The 27,860-nt window shown below is 42.1% G+C and overlaps 1 protein-coding gene across 1 annotated transcript; it reads right to left on the reverse strand.

The window, feature by feature from the left end:
* Window positions 1-51: 51 nt before the first annotated feature.
* HPS3 (HPS3 biogenesis of lysosomal organelles complex 2 subunit 1) lies at window positions 52-27,860 on the reverse strand. The gene is made up of 17 exons (XM_083364425.1): window positions 27,599-27,860; window positions 25,977-26,477; window positions 25,240-25,414; window positions 23,512-23,600; window positions 21,507-21,699; window positions 20,481-20,562; window positions 18,843-18,997; window positions 17,073-17,181; window positions 16,791-16,972; window positions 15,136-15,310; window positions 8,349-8,579; window positions 6,669-6,854; window positions 5,816-6,004; window positions 3,853-3,960; window positions 2,467-2,673; window positions 1,220-1,310; window positions 52-547 (listed from the first exon to the last, which is right to left on the reverse strand). The coding sequence occupies exons 1-17, from the start codon at window positions 27,807-27,809 to the stop codon at window positions 423-425; spliced, it is 3,009 nt and encodes a 1,002-aa protein (XP_083220551.1). The 5' UTR covers window positions 27,810-27,860; the 3' UTR covers window positions 52-422.

The raw sequence follows: 27,860 nt of genomic DNA on the forward strand, positions 1-27,860 counted from the left end.
TAATGAACCTATTGTATTTTGTCTCTCACCAAAATAATCTAGAGTCGTTGCTGCTTTTTTGCAGTGCTTTTTGGGAAGCTTCAAAATTTAATACAGAAGAGGCTAGGGATGAGGGTGCATATTACCAACATCTCCTCTATGTGTTTAGCTCAGTATTTATGAGCTCTGGGAGTTGACGTCCAGACATCTTCATGCTGCCAAGGCTGAGAATCACCAGTTTACCTGTACTGTACTCCTACCACACATCGGATGACAATCTTTGGAGATCCATCAAACCCTACTCTTCCCGTGTACATGAGACTATGCCTGGGGTATCCAGCATTTAAAGTTTTCAGTTAATAGTTGCATCATGAGGTTTTGTTCATTTGAGTACTTTGCACCCCATAAGAACAATCCAAAATGGCTGATGCTTCTCCTTATGTTTAAGTCACCAATCTTCTGCTGCACTGAAGCAAGTGGGGCAAGAAGAATGCTGCATTCCCATCTTCAGGTAAAACATTAAGGAAGTCTCTCAATTCCAGTGCCGTGGCAATGACTGATAATGTTTCTGGACAAAAAGGACACAAACATTGTGTTTAATACTCCTGAGTAAAGCTTGGCTTACAATCTTTCATTTAGTGATCATTCAAAGTTACAATAGCACTGGAAAAAAAAGTGATTTACAACTTATCTTTACACTTACAACCGCCATAGCATCGGTCAAGTGATCAAAATTTGAAAGCTTGGCAACCAGCATGTATTTACAAAGTCCTGATTGCCATTTGTAACCTTCCCAGCCATCTTCTGGGAAAGTCAGTGGGGGCAGGAAACCGGATTCGCTTAACAACTGCCTGATTCACTTAGCAACTCTACTGATTTGCTTAACATTCATGGCAAAAAGGTAGCAAAACTGGGTGCAACTCACTTAACAACTGCCTTGCTTACCAACAGAAATTCTGATTCCAATTGTGATCATAAGTTGAGTACTACCTGTATCTCCACCAACTTTTAATGTGGGTAAGATGGGTGGCGTAAAAATTTAATAAATAAATAAATGAGCAAACATTGCTCCTTGAAGATTGTTACTTGTGGTCTGCATGTAAGAAAAATGTGTGATTTGCACTGAATCCGGTTCTTCAATTTAGTCACTGAAGTGTAAACACTCACAACATCATCTTGAGAGCGAAAGGCTATTCAATGTACTGCAAAAGCTCTGTGCTATAAAAACTCATTTTGTTACCTTGCAGTGATGACAGAAATACAGGGTAGCTTTCACCAACATGTCTGGTTCGTTTACAGAGTTCAGGAAGAAGTTTGTTCCACCACAAAGCCTAAAGCCAGTCAGAAAATAAGATCCAGATAGAAAATCAAGAGTGTTATTCTTAAAGGAATCCAAATCTTCTGCTGCTGCTGCTTATATTTACTCATAAAAGCATGGCAGTGAGCATGTTAAATAGCAAACCTTTAAATATGCCAGACTTGCTGCTCCTGTGTTCAAGATGTGATTCATTCAGGAGAGGTTCAAGATCTATCAACCAATGAAGTGGGATGAGAGCTCCCTCTAGTGCCATTCAAAGTGCCAAAGAGCATTGGGGAAGGACAGTGACATTCAACGAACGGCCTGTGATAACTTGTGAATATTATTTATCATCTTGTCTCCTACCTAAATTATTGGAGTAATTCAGAACATCAGGTAGTTATTCTGAAAAGACACTGTCTAAATGGAATAAATACAATGACTAGCACTGATGTTTGGGTAATGAAACATCTGCAAGAAAACAAGCAAGCTCAGAGAGCACCAAGGACCCCTCATAATTATATTGCTCCATTTTCATTTTAGAGCTACAAATGTCAGTGAGCGTTGCCTAGACTAGCCTTTTTCAATCTGAGAGTCTGCTGGTTTTACTGGTTAGAAAATTTAAGAAGCATGGACTCAAAACAACTGAGATTGGGCAAGGTTAGAACATACAAGACTTCCTGTTGATTCTTAAAATGCATACACAGGATTAGTAACCCAATATACTTCCAAACACATCTATGATCTATTGACAGCATAACCTACATATGTGGTTATTATTAAGAAACTCCTGCACAATTTATTCAGCCATCACGTATCAAAGACATACATTTATATTTCAGGAGAACACGATCACTTTACAGTATGAGATATGATAAGGCAAGCAAATGCCAGGCTGGGAAACTACATTGAGGAAACAATAGAAAATACTTTATAATCTTCAAAATTTTGCACCATGTGTTCTGACAAGTATGCCCATTTCACCATTTAAACAAAATAGAAGTTATACATTTCCCACATTCAACATAACGGGGTCACTTTGTTCAGTTTTAAAACTATTGACTAGATATGGTACAATAAAATTACATATGAGGAACTTATGTACTAAAATGTTCATGTGAAATTGCAATGGTTTGGATTTTAGGAGGAAAGGGAAAAAATGGCAGATAGCTATGATTATTAACGCTCACCTGATGTTCATCCCTCAGCTCATGCTGGGCATAAGGTATGACAGCTTCAGGGCACTTATCCAGAAGTTTGTCAATAGCTGCTTCATGCTGTCCTAAACATGTATCACAAAGAACATGTATGCTCAGACCAGAAATAGAATCTTCTGGAATATTCTTCACAAATGAGAGAATGGAGGATATTTTGAAGGATGGACTGCATAAGAGAGACTGCAGAAAAAACAGGAGAACAGACATATTATGGTAGGTCTGGAAAGTGACATCAAAAGGGGGGGGGGAAATTGCACAACTTATTTTGATATGAAGTTTCTGAACTTAAGGATTTAAAAGTTATAGCTCTCACTGAGGCTTTCATCTTTAAAAACTGCAAGGTTGATTAAGACAGTACAGAACTGAAGCAACTACAAATCTGAATTTGACTTAGACGCTAAGTCTTCCTTCCCCTTTGCTATTTGATGCTAGTCTGTAAAAGAATAGCCAGTAATAACTATTTTGCTCAGTCTAGAACAGTTTTCCTTGTTTAATACTAGGATATTTTCATATTGATGCAAAGTATTATATCTTCAGAATTGGTTTCAGTGTGTGAGGTGTGTGTGTCTCAGGACAGAGTGTTTAAGGCAGAAGTTTTTGAGAGATTGTGCTGAAGGGAAAACACCAGCATCCTTGTGAGTAAGCCACAGCACCAGATTTTGAATGTCTGCAACTCAGTGCTGATCTGGAGAAGAGTAGCTGGGGGTGGGGGGAGGAGAGTTGGGGTGGAGGTTGAGGGAGACAGTAGATGCCAGAATAGGACAAAGAGAAGCATGCAGAGAAAGCACCTGCTTGATTACCCTTACCAGGCCTGCATAAACCAACTCTCCCATCCTTCTGTGGTGCCTGGTTGGGAAGAAAAGAGAGCTGACTCCTTATGCTAGAAAATCTTACTCACGTGGAGGGAAGAGGCAGAGATTACTCAAGGAAGGAGTTGGTTATATGCTCAGCATTTGAGGCTGGAAGGCTTATTGAAATTATTAGTGTGACTGCAGAAGACTTCCTTCAGTTTGTCCTTGGGATGCAAACATTTTAAGGAATGTGAGGAGAAAGAGGCTGGCTCTGTGGGTTTTATTTCTTGCACAACACTTGCAGTCATCCATCTCCTCCATGGCAGGACACTGTCCGTTCATTAAGGGAACATTTTTTAAAAAGTTAAAAATAAGCGTCTAAATCTAGTATGCCTATGTTGAAACCTAACACCGAGACACTCAGAAACATGGACTTCCACTATTCATCCCAATATTTCAAGATTCACCTACTGCTTTATTTCCTTATCTAATCATAAACCTATTGATTATAGAATAGGGGAGAGAGGGAGAGGGAGAGGGAGAGGGAGGGTGTGAACATATATCATACTTGTAATTTTGAAAGGTCATCACATGAATTCCAATCAGGAAGAGGTACTAATGACATCATGAATATAATCCAAGAAAATATAAGTCCATAATCATTGCAGGAATTTATCTGAAACCACCAAACAAAAGTTATTGTAAAAAAAAAGACAGTCATTTGCACTGAAAGCATATTTACATTCAGCTTTCTAGTCTCATTTAACATTTACTGCAAAGATAATCAACTTTACTTAATTAAAAATAGTCACAATAACCTACTATTTGATGTTGCACTATTTTCTTATGAAATGCAAAGCCTTTATAAATAGACATTTTAATAGTGCATTTAGACAGATAAATAACAATTTCATAACAGCACCAATTCTCTTAAGTATCCTCTATTGCTGGTATCTGTGGATTTAATATATCATTTTTTTCTCAAATTAAACTATGCAAAGAGTTACACAGCCAAATTTCCCTTTGCTACAGTAATAAGATCACAGAATACTCTCTGTGCTGCCCAAGCTACATAGAAATCTCTAATACAGCTGGAAGCACATCGTAGGAAAACAAGAAAATCCACACCAGCAATTCATGTCCAGCAATTTTTTTTAAAAAAAATGTTTCCTACCAAAATCTAGTTCCAATTTTCTCTTCAAAGCAAAATAAACTTGGTATAGAACTGTCTCCAAGAAATGGATAGTTTATAAGGCCACATGACTACAAACCATGGAACCAAGACAATTATCATGTAGTGTACAAGAATTCAAGCTGTAGTTTTTATTTTTAAATAAAAAATTACATTGGCCCATCCCACCCAATCAAGCAGAGAAGGTATGTTGCAGACCAGTTAAAGAATTCCAAATGGTGGGGGCTAGGAAGAGAGTCTGTCATTGCCCTTGCGCTATGGAATATTCTTCCGCCGAAAGTGAGGCAGGCCTCCATTTTCCTGGAGTTAAGATATGGTCTGTGGCCTCCTGTGAGGAGCCTAGGAAAGCACATAGCCATGAGGCTGACTGGTGTTCTGAGAGCCCCCCTTTGCCTTTTAACTAATTTTAACAGTGTTTAATCATCCTTCTAAAATTCTAATTTTGATATACAATAAAACATTAAAATATAAAAATAGTATATCACCCAAAGTCCATCTCCAAGGGAGATGGGTGGTTCAAAAATGTGAAAAATAAATATTTTATTCTTTCTATTTCTGAAGGCCACAAGAAAAAGCAATTTGGATTATAATAAGTATAATTTATTCTTCACGAACAGTAAATTTTTAATTCACTGTTAAAGAGATGAAGCTCTTTGTATATAGGAAAATCACTGTTCTATGACTTTTCTATAGAAAGAAAAAAACTAAGTTTGAAGAAGAGGACCTTCATTACTACCAACTGAACAATCCTTTTGATATACAGAGGGCTGGTAAATCACTAACACAAGACATTTATGATGAACCTTTTAATGTTCTGCATTATACATTTGTGCAAAGTTCACATTTCACTGTCAGGATTAACAGATCTAGACTGCAAAAATCTAGACCATCAATAGATAGAAGCAGAGTAATTTTTTTTATTATCTTTCTCTGCTCCCAACTACTGCTTGTATATATTTTGCAGACTAGATCTGATAGCTCTAACCTGGTTTGATCTAGCTTGTGATATGGATTTGATCAACTGTGTTTTTTCCCCATTAAATGGTTTCAAGAGCCCTGATGGTGCGCTGGTTAGAATGCAGTATTGCAGGCTAATTCTGCTCACAGTCTGGAGTTGGATCCTGAACCGCTCAAAGTTGACTCAGCCTTCCAGCCTTCTAAGGTTGATAAACTGAGGACCTCGATTGTTGGGGGGCAATATGCTGACTCTGTAAATGGCTCAGAGTGTTGTAAAGCATTATGGTGTTGTATATAAGCCTAGGTGCTATTGCTTTGTTATTCCAGCCTTGGCTTATCCTGATGTACACTCTGTCTCTTTTCCCTATCCAAAGTACTTTACCAAATCTTCAGTGGTTTTTAAAGGCTCAGTGTCAGGAAGCTCTTTCCTGGATAGTCTCCAAATATATTGTGTAGCAAGTTTAAAATGCAACTTCTGTGCAATCTCTTCCTGAGTACATGCTACAAGCAAAGCTTCCCAGAAGTCTACCAAGAATTGGGGAACAGCATCTTCATTTTTACCACTCAGCATCTGCATTCCAAAAATATATAAAAAAGGAATTACTTGCACTGTGCAACACTGCAGCTCTTTTCCCCTCAAAAGCTGGGGAGGTCACTGGCTATCAAAGATTGCTCACTCCAACATTCAATCACAGTTTATTTTAAATAATGCTAAGCTTGAATCGGTGGGTTCATTCTTCACTTTAAGTCCAACCGCAAACAAGCCTTACTTTGGTTAACTGATATGCATACTATTACATTCAGCTATAAATACAAAATTAGGAAAGAATAGATGTATTTTCCTGAAAAAAATCCACACTTAGAATTGATATTGCTTTATCATGCCATTTTCCCATTAAAAGCCATGCTTTTCAGTGACAGCAATTCAAATCAATCTTTGGCTGTATTAATTGTCTATTACATGAATTAGACTACTGAATTTTTTATACTTCTTTCGTAGAGTAGGAGAAAAAAAATGACTCCAACTTTTATATATCATTTAATCATAAAGTCTATAGACTGGAAACAGAACTATTTTGATAGATTTTAACTACAAGGATGGTAGGGGTTATGTTTTTTATTTTATTTTCTATACTTTTAAGCCATCTAGAGTCACTATGAGTGAGTAGGCGGCCATGTAAAATTTCCTAAATAAATATATAAATAAAAAGAGCAAAAAATGGTGCACAACAAACCTTGATATAAGAGTCTGCTTCTTCCAGTTCCATTTTGTTATTCTCATGTAAAGCCAATAATGAAGCTAGGAGAAATCCAGGTCTGGTGTCTTTCAGGTACAAAGCAAGTTCAGTTGGGAACATTTGTCCTTTAATGTGCTGTTTTAGAAGTCTTGGCTCCCGAATAAAACCACATACCAATTTCATCTGCAGACAAAATACAAGATCTAGCTAGCATTCCACCCTACATTTTGAATGGTAGCCAATTCATTTTTTTAAAAAAATCTAGCCAAAATATATGCTTAGACCATATTTATTTCAAAAGACCAGGGTGTAGATGGTATTCCTAATGTTAATGGATATTACATGGTAAACAAGCTAAGGGATCCAATGTTTCATTGCTTTCCTTTGCAGAATGATCAAGCCATGACACATTCATTGCTGTGGTTTACACTCACATTGTACTGACAGACGTTTTAATCATGCTTTACTAAGTCACAACTAATTAGGTTTACACGCATAAAGCTGAAAGCAGATTAAATACATTTTGAATTAACATTAACTCAGTCACCAGCCAATAGCTCTAGATGAGCTCTATCAAGTTCATCCTCAGTCCATGACCTGAAAACTGTAGAATTAAAAACTGATTTGCAAATAATGCAATTATTATTTGTAAATACTGTATATCCACTAGGAGTAGTCTTATTGGAAAGGATGTGAAGAAAGATTGTTCTCAATTCCTGCTGCTCATTATATCCATAGCTGAACGGGACCTAGTATTTTCACTTAACTCCTGAAATACATGCACCACCTCTCTGAGCCTCAGCATTTTGTGATGAGACAAAAACATGTTCAATCCCACAGACTAGATTTAGCCAAGAAAATGTAGAGAATATTATGCACAGGATAAGCTACCCTGAGCAAGAATGCCAATAAGATTGCAGCAAAAAGATGCTGTTCCACGTGGAGGTACACAATTCCTTTCTGATACTTAAAACATCCATACTGAACCTGGTACTCTGCTGATGTGGTGGATCACCCCCATTAACCCTGTTACACTATTTTCAGTTCAAGTCATCTGGAGGTCATTGGAATAGGGAAAACTAACAAAAATGTGAGGAATGTAAAACAGAGGAGGGATATTATATTCATCTGAAAAATGCTGTAACTAGAGCATAAACTCATCCATCAAATCTCTTATTCTGCAATGTATCTTCTATCTTTATTCTCTAACAATGTGAATTGCAAAAACACTATATCTAAAAGAAAACAGAACAGCCATTTACTCTTCCCTCATGAAAAAAGGAATCATTCATTCAACCTTAGGACTGAATGCCAAAACAAACCCTTCTCACTTCCTGACTGCCACAGAGAGGATAATGGAAACTTACCCCATGCTAAGACATTGGCCCACCTAGATTGTTGCACTATAAGGAATAGTTGCAACAGGGATTTTTTCCCTTTGTCTGAGATACTGGGGTCTAGGACCTTCAGTCTGCAGATGGGAGCTCTACTCCTGTACCTCTGTTCTTCTCCAAAACAGTGAACAGACTGAAATATCTGCAGGGAGGAAAACCTTCATGGAAGATCTACTTCCAAACACAATTGTTAGCAGAATGTTGATACTAATTACCTCTATTGTGCTGTAATGATGTGTATGTATGTATACATATAGGATATGTATCCCCCAATGATCTGTACCTCTGCTTGGCTGTCTAGCTCCTTTTTAGATCCATCCCAATCCCCCTTTTTCAGAGCCACTGAAGCCTTGGCCAATGTCACCACAACAGATGGAGCCACCTTTTCTATCATTTCCAGATACTTCGTTGCCATTTTAGGGCATACATTTTTCATGCAAGGACTGCAGAGGATGTGGGGTATTTGGTTTGGCTCAGCACGGTGGAATATCTGGAGCACTTTTGCAGCCCAGTCCTAAAAATGCAGACAGATATATCAATCTAGTTCTTGTTACAATCTTATTTATAACACAAGGCATAAATGTAATCAGCGGTTATCAAAGTCTCTAAAAGGTCATAATAACATATCAAAAATAATGTGAAGCAGCTCATGAGAGAACTGGATATATCCCTGAATCATGAAATGCTCATAATTTGCAACAGTTCTTTCAAGATCCAACTTTTTCTGTCTACTTACTTGGGCAAAATACATCATCTTTGGAGGAACCTACTGTTCTGAACCAGCCCTCTTCTCGCAACCCCTATTCAAAAAGAAGAGACTGGAAAGCGTCCAAGGCTAAAAGGCTTCTGCCAAGATTTAATTACGCAGTTAACAAAAACACTAGAGCTTGACTTCTCAAGCGGAAAAGTTGCTTTCAGCAACCAGCCCCTCCCCAAACACTCCTTTTATAGAGAGCTCAGGGCGTGGTCTCCCTGTGCCTCCTCCCGAGGAGTCCTGCAGCCTTTCTTTGTTTGTTCCTGCTCGACTGCCTCCTGCGTCGGGCGTCCTTGAACAGGGCCAGCTGTGGGTCATCTTCCTCCGCACTCTCGGGCTCACGCAGCTGAGAAGAGGTCCCCGGCTGAGGACTCTGCAAAGCCTCCAAACCATCATCAGCCGGTTCGTTTCCCTCCTCCCCCTCAGAGTCATCCGATACATCAGAGCCGGCTGTCGGACCCACAGGCTGGCCCTGAGTCACAACACTATCCCGCACCGCAGGGCCCTTCCCCCGGGTCTGCCGATCCGGATGCGGTCGGGATGGGAACTGTTCGTGAAAAGCAGTCACCAATGCAGGGGCATGAACGGCGGTCGCGTCTTCCCATGTGAAGTCCTCCGGCCCGTACCCTTTCCACTCGATCAGGTACTGGAAGCGACCTTTCAGCCAGCGGGAATCCCTGATGCTGGCGACCTCGTACTCGGGGGTGCTGCCTCCATCACGAGTTCCTGATGGGGGAGGTTCCGCTTGGCGAAGTGGACAGGCCGGTTGTTCGGGGACCAGCGAGGACCGATGGAAGACGGGGTGCACGCGCAGGGAACGTGGCAGAGTTAAACGATAGGCGACCGGATTGATGACGGCCTCGACTGGGAACGGTCCAAGGTAACGGTGGTCCAGCTTCCTCGCCGGCCGAGTGGATGGCAGGTTCCTGGTGGACAGCCAGACCCGATCCCCCACCGATAGTGGAGGCGTATCCCTTCTCGACCGATCGGCGAACCTCTTGTAGTCAGCCTTGGCCTTCTCCAGCTGCCGTCGCACCAACCGATGGATTGCCTGTAACTCCGCCATGAATTCGTTCGCTGCCGGCTCCGGTGAGTCCACGGGAGAAAGGGGGAAAAACCGGGGGTGATAACCCACGTTGGCCAAGAACGGTGTCATCTGCGTGGAGGTGTGCTGCGAGTTGTTAAAGGCAAACTCGGCTATGGCCAAATAGTCCACCCAATTGTCCTGCTGCAGGTTAACGTAGCAGCGCAGATACTGCTCTAAGATGCCGATGACCTTCTCGGTACCCCCGTCGGTCTGAGGATGATGCGCGGACGAGAGGCAAACCTTAATGTCCAACGCCCGCATCAACTCCTGCCAGAAGCGGGCTGTAAACTGGGCCCCCCTATCGGAGACGACTCTATCGGGAAGGCCGTGCAGCCGGAACACCTGTTGGATGAACATGCGACTAGTGGCGCGAGCTGACGGTAAGCCGCGACAGGGGATGAAGTGCGCCATCTTGGTCAACATGTCCACCACCACAAACACTGTCGTGAAGCCGGAGGATGGGGGTAGATCCGTCAGAAAGTCCATGGACACAGCCCCCCAGGGTCTCTTGGGCGTTGGCAAAGGCTGCAGTAAACCAGGCGGGGCCCCTGTCGCTGACTTGGCCTGCCTGCATGGGACGCAGGAGGTGACATAAGACTGGACATCGTGTCGGACTCGGGGCCACCAGAATGTACGGGAGACCAGGTTCAGAGTCTTGAACAGGCCAAAATGCCCCGCAGCCGGGTTATCATGACATTGGCTGAGGACGAGTCCCCTGAGTGGCCCTCCTGGAACATAGAGCCGGTCACGATAATACAGGAGTCCATCCGTGACCGACCAAGGCGAATCTGGCCCCACCTCTTCCTTCCGCTGAGCCACCCACGCCTCCTGCTGCTGCGCCTCCCGGATCCGAGCCCGTATATCCACCGGCTCCCGCACCGCAGCAAAAGACTCGACGGGGATCACTGTCCTGGGCGGAAGCTTGTCTTCCACTCGGGTGTACTCGGGCTTCCTGGACAGAGCATCCGCTCTCTGGTTGTGCCCGCTTGGTATGTACCGCACCCAGAAGTCAAACCTCGCAAAGAAGAGGGACCACCGGATCTGGCGTTGGTTCAAATTCCGAGCGGTCTGCAGGCTTTCCAGATTCTTGTGGTCCGTCCGGACCTCGATTTGATGCCGCGCCCCCTCCAGATGATGCCTCCAAGCCTCGAACGCCGCCTTGATGGCCAGCAGCTCCTTCTCCCAGATGGTATAGTTGCGCTCCGAGGGATTCAATTTCTGAGAGTGATACGCGCAAGGGAAAAGGGTACCGTTGGGCGTCGCTGCCTGGAGTAACACGGCCCCAATGGCAATGTCGGAGGCGTCCGCCTCCACGACAAACGGCCGTTGCGGGTCAGGATGCTTCAAGATGGGCTCCTTCATGAAGGCGTCCTTCAAAGCTTGGAACGCCTGTTGTTCGGGGGCGTTCCACTGGAACCGAGTCTTCTTCTGCAGGAGCCGGGTGAGGGGGGCTGTCAAGGCAGCAAAGCCAGGGATGAATGTCCGATAGTAGTTGGCAAATCCAAGAAGTCGCTGAACATCCTTCACGCGACGCGGGGGTTGCCAACTCTGCAACGACTCAACTTTACTCGGTTCCATGGCGATGCCCTCAGGAGAAATGCGGTGGCCCAAGAAATCAATGGTCACCTGGTAGAACTGGCACTTCTCCAACTTGGCAAACAGCCGATGTTTCCGGAGGCGCTGCAGGACCTGACGGAGATGCTGATGATGCGCTTCACGCGACGGGGAGTAAATCAGGATGTCGTCCAGGTAAATCACAACAAACTGGTCCAACAGATCCCGAAAGATGTCATTCATAAAATGCTGAAACACAGCGGGGGCGTTGGTCAGGCCAAACGGCATCACCGTGTACTCGAAATGTCCATAGCGAGTACCAAACGCCGTCTTCCACTCATCACCCGGCCGAACCCTGACGAGGTTGTAAGCTCCACGCAGGTCCAGTTTCGTGAAGATCTTAGCCTCCCGGAGTCGGTCCAAGAGCTCGGGGATGAGGGGCAGCGGGTAGCGGTTACGCACCGTGATAGCGTTGAGTTTCCGGTAGTCACAGCAAAGTCGTAACTCGCCCGACTTCTTTTTGACGAAGAGCACGGGCGCAGACACTGGCGAGGACGAGGGCCGGATGAAACCACGAGCCAAGTTCTTTGTCAGGAAGTCCCGCAATGCAGCCAACTCGGGCTCCGACATGGAGTACAAACGCCCCACTGGGAGAGGCGCATCAGGGACTAGGTCAATGGAGCAGTCGTAGGGCCTGTGCGGGGGTAATTGGTCCGCCTCTGACTCACTGAACACGTCAGCAAAGTCGGACAGTTCGGGAGGCAAGGAAACCCCTGGGGAACCCTCCACCTGGCCGGCACAGATATGGCGGGTGTGGTCCACGCACTGCAAACTTGGGAAGGTGACCAAGTTCTGAGACCAACAGATCTGTGGATCATGCGCCCGGAGCCACGCCAGTCCCAAGACCACGGGGAAGTGCAGTTCCGAAGTGACGTAGAACTGAATGGCCTCCACATGGGTACTGATGGCCATACACACGGGTTGCGTGGCGGCCGTAATAGGCCCGGACAGGAGCACTCGACCATCGATGGTCTCCACAAGCATGGGCGGATCCACTGGACACTGGGGAACAGCCCATTTGGCCACAAAGGCCGAATCCATAAAGTTAGTGGTAGCCCCAGAGTCAATTAAGGCATGGACCGGAATCCCCTCTGGCTTGCCAGGAAGGATCAGTCGTGCCTCCAAAATCAAATGCCGTGGAGGTTCACAGGCACTGTCGGAACGGCGTCGCTCGGCGTGGTCGTTGTGGATCGCCCGATCTTTCACACCGTCTAGATCGGGCTCGGGCCGTTTCCCGACAGCAAAGCAGGGGACTTTCTCAGGGCCGGCTTGGTCACTGACGCCCGCTGACGCTTCTTCGGGCAAGAAGCAGCCAAATGTCCAGGGTCCCCACAGTAAAAACACAACCCCTCCGATCGTCGTCTGTCCATTTCCGTCACCGATAGACGGGAACTGGCGGCACCCAGCTCCATTGGCTCCTCCCTCTGGACTGGGGGCTCACGCACAACAGGGGCGGCAGGGGTCTGTGGGGTGGCACGGCGACTCTCACGCTGCTGCAGCCGGGCATCGATCCGCAGACAAAGATGGATCAGCCCATTCAGGTCTGAGGGAATGTCCACGCGGGCCAGCTCATCCAACATCTCCTCTGACAAGCCATCCTGAAAGGCATCCACGAGCGCAGCCTCATTCCAGGCGAAATCCTGGCTAAGCAGCCGGAAATCGCTGATATAGGCCTGTAGAGGGCGCTGACCCTGCCTCAAAGCTTTCAGGCGTCGGGTGGCAGTCTGCGCCTTAATCGGGTCCTCGTACATGAGGCGCATATGGTCACAAAACCCCCCAAAGTTATCCAACAAAGGGCTAGGCTGTGCCAACAGAGGCGTGCCCCAACGAGCTGCATCTCCCGACAGAAGGCTCAACACGAATCCCACCTTATCTCGGTCAGTGGGGAAATCAGCTGCTCTCACGCTGATATAAAGCTGGCATTGTCCCAGGAAGGCAGGAAACAGTTCTGGTTTACCAGCAAATTTATCCGGCATAGCTATCTGACATTTCCTCCTGGGTGGGGGGGCAGCATGTACCTGAGCCTGCAGTTGTGCCACCTGAGTGGCCAAGCAAGGTGAGTTGCTGGTTGAGCTGGGCATTCTCGGCAAGAAGCTGCTCCATCGTAGTATAAGGGGTGGGTGGCTGAAAGCAAACTGTTCTGAACCAGCCCTCTTCTCGCAACCCCTATTCAAAAAGAAGAGACTGGAAAGCGTCCAAGGCTAAAAGGCTTCTGCCAAGATTTAATTACGCAGTTAACAAAAACACTAGAGCTTGACTTCTCAAGCGGAAAAGTTGCTTTCAGCAACCAGCCCCTCCCCAAACACTCCTTTTATAGAGAGCTCAGGGCGTGGTCTCCCTGTGCCTCCTCCCGAGGAGTCCTGCAGCCTTTCTTTGTTTGTTCCTGCTCGACTGCCTCCTGCGTCGGGCGTCCTTGAACAGGGCCAGCTGTGGGTCATCTTCCTCCGCACTCTCGGGCTCACGCAGCTGAGAAGAGGTCCCCGGCTGAGGACTCTGCAAAGCCTCCAAACCATCATCAGCCGGTTCGTTTCCCTCCTCCCCCTCAGAGTCATCCGATACATCAGAGCCGGCTGTCGGACCCACAGGCTGGCCCTGAGTCACAACACCTACAATATTAGGCATCTGAGAGCATGTAATGGCTGCATTCACAGTCAAAGGAGATTTGCCAAATATAAACTATCCTGGGAAGTCCTCTACTACGCCAATGGAATTTCTTGCCTTTGTGGGAGAGCAGAACACTCTCAAAGGCAACCTGGACAATTGTCTGCCCTTTGAGATAATCACGTCATCTTCTCAAGAATGATTTTTATTTTTGATGCCTTCAGGTGAGTCTTGACTCCTGGCAATTGCCTGTATTAGTCCCTGTAATTTTCCTGATAAGATTTCAGAAATGATTTGCCATTGCATACTTCCTAAGGCTGAGAGAATGTGATTGGCTCAATGTCTCTCAGCTGGTTTTTGTGGTTAAGACAGGACTAGAACTCATGGTCTCCTCCTGGTTTCTAGCCAAGTGCCTTAGCCATATAGATAGTCCTCAGCTTAAAACCATAATTGAACCCACAATTATAGTTATATTTGCTGCTGGTTGTTAAACAGATCAGCCTGATTTTATAACATTTTTTGTAGTGATTGTTAAGCTAATCACCGTGGTTGTTAAGCAAATCTATGGCTGTTAAGCAAATCCATTGCCTGCAATACACATTTGAAATGGAAATGGGGATTAACACCAGTTTTCAAGAAAAAAAAGCCAAGTAACTGGTCGTAAGTCAAGGGCTGCCTCTATCCTAAACTGGCTCTCTTTTATGAACAGCACAGGGGAAGTATAGCTTCTCAGTTTATAACAGAACACCTATTCACTGTTTAAGGTTGCAATCCTAAATCCACTTACCAAGGATTAAGTTCAACACGACTAATTTCTGAGGAAACGTTGAGTTAGTTTCCCTGCATATTTATTTAACATTCTGGTGGCCAACAGTAACAGTAGTCCCACTCATTTTCTTAAATGCTTTATTTACTCTATTGACTTTGTTCATTATTGTGAATGGAAGAAAAGAATCAACACAAGACATGAACCTTATATGTAGGTAGGACAAGCAAAGAAATCCATCATCTTACTTCATTTAGCTTTTCATCTATGTCTTCATACAAGGAGTGCTGCAAGTAGAATATAAAACCTTTTTCATACTTCTGGGTTTTATCTTCGAATGTTACTCGCTTCAGAATGTCAGATATAGAAAGGCCAGACATTTTATAATAAGGGAGTGCAAGATGGAAGTCTTTGGTGTCAAACCTGAAAGCATAGAAGTCAACAAAGAGACATTAAAATCCATTTAATTCACAGCACTTTAACAATGTAATCATCTCTCTGTATGGGTAACTAAAATTAGAGTTGGTCTTACAATAGTCTTGTGCTGGAACTACAGACACAGAGCTAACGGATCAGGTTTATTTTGTAAGAAGAGGACATGATATTTTTCATAAATGTGGCTCTAATTTAGCTCATTGTAAAATTTTTCTTACATAATTTAAAATTTAGTCTTTTCCAGGCTGTATATCTCCCTCCACAATTTCTAAATGTGATTTTAACTTTAAATCTAGCCACTGTAATTCAAATACCTCTGAAGAAAACCAAGACATGGAAAATAGCTTACAGAATATTAAGTTCAACCATTAGAATGGGAAATTTCAGATTTCATACTTTCTCTTCAAATTTAGCATATGCTCTTAAGGTGGATAAGTAGAGACCACAGTACAAAATTAGGAAAAGAGCCAGGAGAATAGAAGTTGAGATGGAGATGAAGGCAAGCTAGGTTAACTACAAAGCTCTTGTTCTGTGTGTATTGTCTTGACTTATAAGAGAAAACTCCTTTTGACAAAAATGTGGGCAGTTGAAAGCAGAAATTCAAGCTGCTTCTTAATCATATCCTATATAAAGCAAAAAAAAAGGTGGGGATTGGAAGATTGATTGCCACGTCCTTTATTTTCTTAGACATTCTGCATCCTCGAAATGAATTTACTCCCATTTTCTGCTATTATTAAAGATTATGGGACTTGCAGTCCAAATCAGTTGAAATCCTCCACTGGCATAATATATACTGTGGAAATATGTATGTGATACACATACATATATACATGTCTATAAAAAGGTAAAGGTTCCCCCGCACATGCATGCTAGTCGTTTCCGACTATATCTATATATCTATATCTATACATATATACATATACATATACACATACATATATATATATACACATATACACACACACACACACGATACACACATGTATATGTGTATGTGTATATATATATATATATATACACGTGTATGTGTGTGTGCGTGTGTGTATGTATATGTATACATTCAAAATTTTGTGACTGTCAAAAAAATTTGAATTTACAGTGTTCACAGTAGTGATGTCTGCCTCCAAAAAATGCTCCTAGACTGGAGCGAAATGCAGAACAGACTGCTTTATATTTATTAGACTGGGTGCTCCACCCCCCCACACACAATATATATATACAGTACATACCGTATATACATTTCTGGGCTGACCTATTCTCCCTTATTTCTTTTAGCTAAGCTGAAGATGTACAGAGATTATTTATCTTCCTTAAGACAAGAACATAGTAGTGCTAATCTTGAATCAAAGGTGGCCTCTAAGGCAGTGCATGGTCTTTAAGAAGACAATTCTCCAATGAAGTTCCCAGTATAATTTCATCCCTTTCATATGATTGAAATAAAGATTTTTCTTGCACAAAATATTCAGACCTGCTGTAACAGTCTCCAAGAAGAGCACAACTCTCATGAAATGCTGCTAGGAGAGCTTCCTTCTCCTCCGAGTCTTTCAGAGCAGGATCCATTAAAGCTGTTCTGACTAGCAAATGAGCCTCACTTAAGAGATGAATACAACTCTCTGTTCTTACATTTTCATAGGTCTTGCTGTAGTCTACCTAAAGCAGAAAAAAGGGGTCACTTTCAGGTTCTCGTTAGGCCACAGTACATTATCCTATTTCTGTAAGTCAATAAAATAAATGCAGAATAGCACAGTACCATTTCTTTGTAGAGTTGGAGAGTTGAAGTTGTATTCACAATATACAAATTCCATCCAGGTTCAGATTCTGAGGGAATCTTAGGTTTGATGTTATCAGCCTTTCGGTAACTGAAAGGATACATATGCATTTGTGAATTTTAAGTTTACACAACCATAATAATTTTATTTATTTATTTATTTAATACTATTTCTATACCGCCTTCTCCCGAAGGACTCAGGGCGGTGAACAGGGCAAGAATAAAAATACAGATTACAAAAGTTAAAACAAGATTAAATAAATGCCCACATACTAAAATACATCTTTAAAACTCAATAAAATAACCATAACAAACCCCCCCCCCAATCCCTTCATCAGGCCAGGCCAGCTTGTTCAAAAAAGTATGTTTTTAGCTCGCGGTGAAAGGAGCGAAGGTTGGGCGCCGTCCGGAGCTCAACCGGTAGCTGATTCCATAGTTCCGGGGCGCCCACAGAGAAGGCTCTCCCCCTGGGGGCCACCAGTCGACATTCTCTGACCGGTGGCACCCTGAGGAGGCCCTCTCTGTGGGAACGCACAGGGCGGAGGGAAGTCGATGCCGGCAGCAGGTGTTCCCTCAGGTACTCCGGACCCCTGCCATGTAGGGCTTTGAATACCATTACTAGTACCTTGAATCTCACCCGGAAGGCAACCGGTAACCAATGCAGCTCGCGGAGCAGAGGTGTAACGTGGGAGTATCGGGAGACTCCCAACACAACTCTCGCGGCTGCATTCTGTACCAGTTGGAGCTTCCGGGTGGTGCTCAAGGGCAGCCCCATGTAGAGAGCGTTGCAGTAGTCTAGTCGAGAGGTCACGAGCGCATGAGTGACCGTGCATAGATCATCCCGGCTTAGATAGGGCCGCAACTGGCGCACCAGGCGAACCTGGGCGAAAGCCCCCCTAGTCACAGCTCCTATGTGGTCTTCCAGGGTGAGCCGTGAATCTAGGAGGACTCCCAAGTTGCGAGCCCTATCTACGGGGGGTAATAATTCGCCCCCCATAGCGAGAGGTGGAATGTCCGAATAAACCCGGGATGAAGGTATGCAAAGCCACTCGGTCTTGTCGGGGTTGAGTTGAAGTCTGTTCCTCCCCATCCAGACCCGAACCGCCTCCAGGCAACGGGACATCACGGTGAGGGCATCACTGGGGTGGTTTGGGGTCGAAAGGAAAAGCTGGGTATCATCAGCATACTGATGACACCCAACTCCAAAACCACGAATGATCTCACCCAGCGGTTTCATATAGATGTTGAACAGGAGAGGCGAGAGGACCGACCCCTGAGGAACTCCACAAATGAGAGACCTCGCGGTCGACCTCTGCCCTCCTGCCAGCACCGACTGCGAGCGTCCCTGGAGATAGGAGGAGAACCACTGTAAAACCGTGCCTCCCACTCCCAATCCCCTGAGACGCCGCAGCAAGATACCATGGTCGATGGTATCGAAAGCCGCTGAGAGGTCTAATAGGACCAGAACAGAGGAATGCCCCCTGTCCCGAGCCCTCCAGAGATCATTCACCAGCACGACCAATGCCAATTTTATCAGCTATTTTAGAATCGGTAACTGAAAGGATACATATGCATTTGTGAATTTTAAGTTTACACAACCATAATAATTTTATCAGCTATTTTAGAATCCTTTCAATAGCAACGGAAAGGCAAGAATATATGTTCCAGTTGATCAGTTGCTGAATGATCTCCTTTTGGTCCCAAACATCAAAATCTTGCCTCCACCCCAAAACTTGAAACCTTTATGCTTACAGGAGTCTTCTTGAAAATGTTTTTTTCTCTAGAATGTCCTCAGAACCTGCTTTTGTCAAAATGATGATATGGTGTTTGAAGTGAGAGATGGCTTTCAGCCCTATAAAAAGCTGCATCCTCAAGGTACAAACATCAAGAGATACAGGGGGACAAGCCTGTGAAGAAACAGTATATCTTTGCATTATTACATCTTGAAATTTTCTAGAACAGAAAATGGATCACCTGGCAACCTCCAACACCCATTTGTGACCCCAAAGTCCCCTCCCAGGTTGGCCAAAAGTTTCATCCATCCATCTGATCCTTAAAATTTGCTCCAAGAGTCACTGGAAATCAAGTGGTATCCCAAATGAATGAATAAAAAATTCTCCCCAAACCGGGTAATAAAATCAGCCCAAGGTTCATTATTTTAAGGTTTCTTAAATCTCAGTGGGCTTCTTAATAGTAGTTTTATAAGGTGTGATGATGCTACAGCTTTATACATATTTATAAAGACATTTGATTTCATTTTCCTAATAATTCACAATTTGAAAGCTGCATTTTTAAACACTATTCAGGTATCATTAAATTAGGAGTACTTCTGAACCCTTCTAATAAAATGCTACCCAATGAGATTGGAATGATATCCAGTCATCTGTTTCCAGAGATTTTTATTGGACAAAACTCCTAATGGGGTTTAAATTACTTTTCACTGAACTATCTAATTCAAGACAACTTCCTTGATCAGATACTGACAGCTTTAATTTTTCAAATATGCTGATGAAGTTAGAAATATTTCTTTTGAAATGCACATCACTTTATGTTAGTTTTGCTCTTATTGTGTCCATCTTGGAACTCTTCAAATCCCGTTTTCATCTTCACCATGAAGTCATCCCACAGCTAGTCAATGCTGCCTCTAATGCAGTATTTGAGGTTTTCTTAACCTCAGCTACATTAAGATGTGTGAACTTCAACTCTCAGAATTCCCCAGCCAGCATGCTGAAATCCACACACGTCTTAAAATTGCTGAGTTCAAAAAAACACTGTTCCAAAACCTTTGTCCTTGTACATCTGGAGCATGTTAACAGGTTGGGATGGAGGCTGAGCTGTTCACTGAAACAGCCTAATAACAAAAACATCTTTTATTTCTCTTTCATGACTACCTCACCTGGTTCTCTGGACGTGCCCTGCCCTCTGGACCTGCTCTACAACTAATCCTTTGGATTTAATAGGCAGTCTTGGTTATTTTCAACCTTGACTGAATTTTGACAGTTTTTGCTATATTTCATCCGATTGTCCTTTCTGAGTTAATGACCCTCGCAAATGACGCATATTTTTTATTGTTTGGTTGATGCATGCTACCGCATTGTTTGGAAGCCAATCTCCATGTCACTTTTCTCTCCATTGCCCTCTGGACTACCCCACTCCCCATGCAAACGCAGTAAACCAGAACAACCCTGGTTTTGTCTAGAGGTATAGAAGAGCTTCTCTTTTCGATCCTTGGAAGGGCAAGAGTCATGGTGGTGCTCACTATGACTCTTGCCCTGAAAAATGTTAAATGAGGCTAACAGCTTCCAAATAGTTGCCTACTTTTGCATCACAATTAAGGACATGTGGACTCTGGAAACAAACAAAGCTAATCTCAGAAATGAATCAGAGCACCTTTAATGTTGTATCAATGTAGGGGTCTTGGTTCCGAGCTGCTGCTGCACTACATCTCACTGTAAAGCACTGCAGGTTGTTGCTAAGGGGAAAACAAAGAGGAATTTGGCTGGAATATATCCATCAAGCCACTGCCAAGGTATTATATTCCAGATGTGTTATAACTACAACTCTTAACAGACTATGCAAGCAGGAGAATTTTAAGGGCTGAATGCTAAAGCATATAGAATATTTGGTTGAAGAAAACACAATATTGATTATTAGTGTGTAACAATGTAAACACAATACACTGTGAAATATATAGAACTACTGTTTGAACTAATCAGCTAGAGCTAGAGCTAGATTCCAGATAATCTCCTTCAGATATGTCCAATAGAATCACCTCAACAATCCTATCTTGGAGATGCAAATCATAAGTGCTCTTATCAATAAAGAGGAATTAATTAAGATCTCTACTGAATAAGAATATTGTTTATAATGTCTGGGTTGCGATAAAACCTTCTATATAGAACGGATGAAATGTCATGTGCAGATTTGATAAATTTAAGCTGAATAATAGAAAAAAAATCTTGCTAGTTCTGTGCAAACTCCCAATATGATTACTATGGTTTGGGAACAATATTATATGGCTTAGTACCACAATATTATATGGCTTAATACCATCCAGCCACTGCAAGTTAACCAATTACAGTTAAATAATGGCTTGTCCAGAATCTATGGTATAATATAATTCTTAAACACAAAAGACATAAGCTTTTAGATCTCTACTGCAGGCTATAGAGATTTTCTACAATAAAACTTCTTTCCTTTCCAGCATTAAACTCCTGTCTCATTTCATGTTTCATGTTGCATGTGGAATTTTGTCTGTATATCTGGTGAAGGAAACATAAATGCTACTTTCTTATCAATAGATATTCTTGGTCAGCTGTCCTCAAACTTTGCAACCAATTTCTCAACACAGAACCTGAACCGCTATTGGAATGTTCTGGACCTTAATGAAGGATGATGGACAATAAAATGTGATACCTTGTAATGACATGCAGGAACTGAGGTGTAAGAACTGCTTGCTGGGATCTTTCTGAATACTGGTAGGTAGAAATAAGTTCCACTAAGTCATTGATTGTGTATAGGTATGCCACGTGTGGTAGGGAGAAAAAGCAAAACAAACTCAGGAATTCTTGTTTAGTTGTATCTTCTTTCTTAGTTGTGACAGAAGTCCCTAGATGAAAAAAGAGAAAATCTATCACCAGATACTAGGTAAGAGCTGGAGCCTTCTCTCAATCCAGCAACTTTAGAAATTTTGAATCAGATGAACTGTAGAGGTCTGGCTAATTTGAGATGATGATGATGATGATGATAATGAAGAAGATGTATTTGATTTGTATGGCTACTCATCTCATTCATGGGTGTCTGGATGATACACTGTAACTCAATCCACAAACAAACCATCAAGCCGGAGAAGGAAGATATATGTTAACAAGCTTTCTGTAACAGCCAATTCCACTGCAGCAAAAATGGTGCCAACCCATGTTAAATAAATAAATAAATAAATAAATAATAAAAAACAACAACCCAGCAGGCTTAAGAAACCTGAAATTCCTTAATACAAAAGCCAGACAAACCTTGTGGAAAATCCCAAAGGGAGGGAAGAAATTCCCTACATACATATAACCTAATTCAGAATTGAGTATATTTAGTGGAGCCAGAATGTTGATATTCTGATGGGAGAAGTAAAAAAAGCACAAGAGGAGCACAAGAGGAACATTCTGGAAGAAGAAGAAATGACTGATTAGGCAATTTCTTGGTGCAAACCATCTGATGCAGAGCTTTCTTACATGCTGTAAACTCCAAGTGATCCTGGAGCAAAATTAACGTTAGTAACATTAGAGCATCTAAAACTAGATTAACATTTATACCATATGAATTAGGAGATATTTTGTGGGCTGAGCACAAGAACCCTGCAATTTTAACAGCTGAAATAAAATAAGCCAGAAAGACCATATTTAATATCGCATTACAAAATACCAAAATGTCAGGATAAAGATTTTCAGCCCAGTTCAGTAAGATCCAATTGATCTTACCCTGATGAATTTGGTATTAAATCCAGAAGATCAACAGAAACTAGAGTTCTGATCCCTGGAACTTGCCATTAATTGTATGTGAAGGGTGGACAAAGTTGATATCAGCCTGAATATTCACAGCTTCTGGAGGCAGGTTGTTCCACTGATTAATTGTTCTGACAGTTAGAAAAATTAATCAGTGAAACAACCTGCCTCCAGAAGCTGTGAATGCTCCACCCCTAGAAGTTTTCAACAAGAGACTGTCTGATAGGGTTTCTTGCCTTAGCAGGGGGTTGGACTAGATGACCTCCAAGGTCCCTTCCAAATTATTTATTATTACTATATTATTATTAATCATTGCAGATTATTTATTATTACACAGACTGTTCCTACAGTCTCTTCTCATAATCAACAGATCCTCCTTATTCCAACTTCATTACATCATGTTACAAGCTGTAACTCTGAGAAAATTTTAAAGTAAAAAATGAATTCAAAACAGAAATTTGTTTAAAAAAATATTATAACCCCCTAGAAGTTTTCAACTGAATTTATATAGGTTTCTAAATTGCCACAGTATTCCAATTTATGATTGGATTTATGATTCTGAAATTCTCACAATTAAAACTATTTTAAATATGACTCTGATCCAAATTCTGAGGTTACTGAAATTAAAGTTTGCTGTCAATATATGGTATTACATTTATTGAAAATATTTCCCCAGTATAAGCTCTAGCTTTGTCTAACATTGGAAATGAGATGGAATCTAATATTGGAAATGAGATGCATTTCTCCACAACATCCATAATGATACTGTAGATCAGGGGTGTCAAACTGCCGGCTGTCGGGCCAGACGCGTCACGAGGAAACTGCGCCCACCCCATTGCTGGCAATGGGGAAAACGTTCTGACACATCACGTGACATCACATGACATCACGAGTTTGACATGTCTGCTGTAGATTCAGAAATGTACCTGATTCATGTATTGGCAGCAGCTGAAGAGAGTGCAGTTTGGCATCTTCAGCAGAAAAAGGAAATGAGGACACATCCAGAGCAAAATGCCTACAAAGAAAAGTGACAAATGAAAAGACGACAAGCTAGCTGTTTTCTACTTTTACAATGAGATCGCAGGAATCTTTATGCAATTTTTTTGCTCTTTCATATTCATATTCATCTTCTGCTCAAGTCAGAAACAGCATCCAATTTAAGCAGGGCATAACAGAAGTAGTTAAGATCTCTGTGCATTAGCAAACAAGTATGTAACACTGACTAGTCTTCAAATTCAGGGCATTCTTTAACAGTTTTAACAATTTGCATTTTTTGGCTAAAATAGCCTCCGAAAACTGGCACATAAGACAATGTAAGTGTTCCTATTGTTTCTTTGGTGAATTAGAACAGAACAATAGAGTTGGAAGGGACCTTGGGGGTCTTCTAGTCCCAACCTCCTGTTCAAGCAGGAGACCCTATATACCATACCAGAAAAGTAGTTGTCCAGTCTCTTCTTTAAAACCTCCAGTGATGAAGCACCCACAACTTCTGAAGGCAAGCCATTCCACTGGTTGATTGTTCTTATTTTCAGGAAATTTCTCCTTAGTTCTAGGATGGATCTCTCTTTGATTAGTTTCCATCCATTGTTTATCTTGCCTTTTATTTAACATGGAAATCAAATGAATGTGCCCAGACTGATTTTACAAGTATTTTTACCACAGTTCTGGGTTCCCCAATTGACTCTGCCTGTTGGAAGCCAGCCGGGAGTCACAAATCAGAATCACATGACTGCAAGAGGCAGCAAGTATTATAAATGTAAACTAGTTGCCAAGCACGGGAAATGCAATTTCATCCCCTTGGGGTGTTGTGATGATTAACTTCAAGGATAGGTTGTACCCCAATTTTTCTAAGACCATTATAACATTGACAGTATATTGACAAACTGTTGTGAGTTGATGATTGATTTATTTTGGAAAATGTTGGATACTGATAACTTTATATAATTTATGAAGTTATTTATAATAACATAATCTATAGAATATATCACTATATTAGCTAACATTAGCTGCTGGAGAAAGAGACATAAAATACTACATTTTCAAAGCTAGAGCAACACTATCAGAGAGGAAATCATGCCATTGGAATAACTAGTTTTTAGAGAATGCTTGCTGTTTTGTCATCACTAGAGGGAAAACAATATGCATGTGGACTCTGTCCTAACAGCTAAAGAGAAAGACAAATTAATATAGACAGAGATGATTTTAACATTGCCTATTTATCTACAGCTTGGAAAAAGAACATTTGTTTATGCTGTTTTGGAAGACACCCCCCCCCAACTTAGATTTTAAGTGAACCATGGATGTTTTATTTTTTATTTTATGTAAGCTGCTGACAATAATTTCATCATAGTAGATAGAAACTAGAGATGAATATCCACAGAATGCTTTGTTTAGTTTTAGCTTATTGTAAGCTGTAAACATACTTTGCAGCTGAGCATGTTATATGAACCAGGTTACTAAGATTTGCTTGACAAATTGTTAAACCAGGTTTGTGGATCCAGCCAACCAGTGATATTAGATGATGATATTTGTTGCTTTGCCCTACTATAGGGCAAAGTTAAAGTATGCATTTCAAAGAGGAATTGTTATTAATATTGTGTCCTGTATGTACAATGTATATCTAAAAATATATTATTAGTGATCTGTTTTATTACCTGTACAGAACATACTGCACTTGGAAATTTAAATCTTCACCAGTTAAGCTAATCGACTCCAAAATAATAGGTATCTCACACTTGCTACTTTCTTCTCCAAGAAGCTCCACGGGCTGCTGACAGAAAACAAACCCATCTGATTCTGATTGAGTTTGATCAACTTCCTCTCTTGTACCTTTAGTAAGTGGAAAAGAATGTTAGTATAAAATGTCTTCAACTCTCAAGAAAACTAGAACTTAGTAGAGGAAACACTACCAGCCTAATCTTGTATAGGTGGTCCTTGCTTATCAATAATTGGGACTGGGAGCTATTGCTACGCAATGCAGTCATAAAGCATAACATCACATGCCTCACACTGACATACTAGCAATCCCAGTTGGTTGTGAGATGAATCTCACATGATTGCAGCATCCCATGGTGATCACAATCATGTGATTGCCATTTGCACCCTCTTGCCATCTTCTCCATTGATTTTACTTGTTGGCAATCAATGTGGAATGCCATGATGTCATAACTGTAAGCTGGTTGTTAAGCATCTGACTTGCAAACATGTGATTACAGGAAGGCTGCAATGGCCGCAACTATGAGGACAGGTGGTTAAGTTCCCTCATCCACACTGTTGTAACATTGAAAGAATGATTTTTTAATGATCAACTGTATGCTGCTTTTCTCAAGACCAGAAAACCTGATCTTGGGAGGCACAGTCTTAATCTGGGTATTTTAAATATCATACTGACCTTCATTAACGGGTATTTCAGGCTCTACAAATTCACAGATATGCTGTTTGCTATTACCAGCCAAAGTTACTTTCTCCCCAGTTAGTAACTTGAAGACAAGGACTTCCAGTTCTGCTGTGACAGCAACATACCCTGCACAAAATGCAACTTCTGTTGGGGTGAATTTCTCCATGTGCAAAATTAAGGAACGCTCAAAGTCCATCACTTTTACATCCTCACTCACAATTAAATGCTTCAAGTGGAATAATATCAACTTATTCTTGCAGCCAATCAGTAGGTCTCCTGATAAAGGGCAACAGGAGAAACATGTGGGAGGATCAGAAAGAGGTATTTCTATGATTGACATTTGTTCTTTAGAACTCTCAGTATAGGAAGCTTCTGGGTTATGACCTTGCATCCGCACACAAACGCGTGAGCTACCAGAGGACATGTATCTCCAGTTAACGTAAACTCGTAAGAAGAGGTTGCTGTGTTTCTCCTCAATAGTGGCCACATAATCTCCTGAAAAGCAAAAACTGATTTTGAAAAAGATTGGCCATAAACACAAAAGTAAAACATAGAAGTTTGTATAATCAAACTATAATGTGAACTAAGTTTAGCTCTTGAATTAGCTGGAAATTCCATCAGAAGATCATGCCAAATGCGTAACAGTGCCCTGAGACTTTGTATTTGTATTTATCATAATTAGCAAACTTGTATATTGCAATACCCTGATTTACTACATGGGGATTGTGTAACATCACCGACTGGGTAAGACTGTTTTTATATGCCTTTTAAGAACAGTTAATATGAAAATCCTAGCAGTTTATTAACAAGGATGCTGATCATATTGATTATAGAATAAGTAGAATAAGGATTCTTAGACAAAGTCTTGGCTCAACTATAAAACTCAAGTTACTGGAAGGATAAACTTGTGATTACAGTATGAGGTTGCCTTCAAACTAAGCACTAATCATTAGTTTTGATGTTGTACAAACCTCATCCTTGCTTTTTGAAGGCATGATTTTCAGTTTACATTTGGGGTTCCTCAGTATGCTGCCTGGGGACAGGCCCATACTTATAACTGGCCTCTTCCTCTAGCTCATTCTTCTTTTAATTCAATAGGAAACTGGTGTAAGGCAAAGCAAAATGTCAGCCTCTAGCATCATCTTTGTTCAAGCCTGCCTCTGAACTCATAATGAGCTCCAGAAACTTCGTTTATAAATGCCTCCACATTCCCAGAAAAAGTATCAAGGTAGGAAGGGGAACAAGGGTGGTGGCGGTAATTAACATACTGGAAATGATATAAGTTTATTATTTATTAAATTTATATGTCGTCTAATTTTCTACTGTTAACACCTAAAGAGTTAGGTGTCTGTTAACACCTAAAGAGTTAGGTGTTTTCCCGGCATGATTTCATAAAGGATCAGTGGATCAGAGTGCCCACCAGGCCAACAATGGTCTCAAAATTCCATAAATTGTTGTCTCGCTCATCAAGACAAGAAGCCTGGCTTCGCCTGATGTATGAGCCCAGATGTCGTTTATAAAGGAAATGTCTGTTCTTTGGAAAAGGCAGCATGTTTAGTGAACTGCCTTCCTTCCCTCCGACTCGGTTTTGGATGTCCAGTCAGGCTTGCGCTTACCCACTTCGCCATACGCCATGGACAGTACTCGGCCCAGAGTACTGAAGGAGCCGAGTGGTTCGCAGAGTTCTGCAAACACTTCCACCTTGCAGGCGCCGGGGCCGCAGACCACCAGGAGTACGTCGCGCCCGCAGCAGAAGAGCGCCGGTTCCTGCTTCAGAGGAACGACTTGCTGCGACCCAAACGGGTGCAAGTTGTAGACCTGCACCATGGCTCCAGCTAGCCCAGGCTCCCGATCCAAACCCAAACGCCTCCTGCCCAA

The sequence above is a fragment of the Vipera ursinii genome, assembly GCF_947247035.1.
Source record: "Vipera ursinii genome assembly, chromosome: 5".
NCBI classification, from domain to species: domain Eukaryota; kingdom Metazoa; phylum Chordata; class Lepidosauria; order Squamata; family Viperidae; genus Vipera; species Vipera ursinii.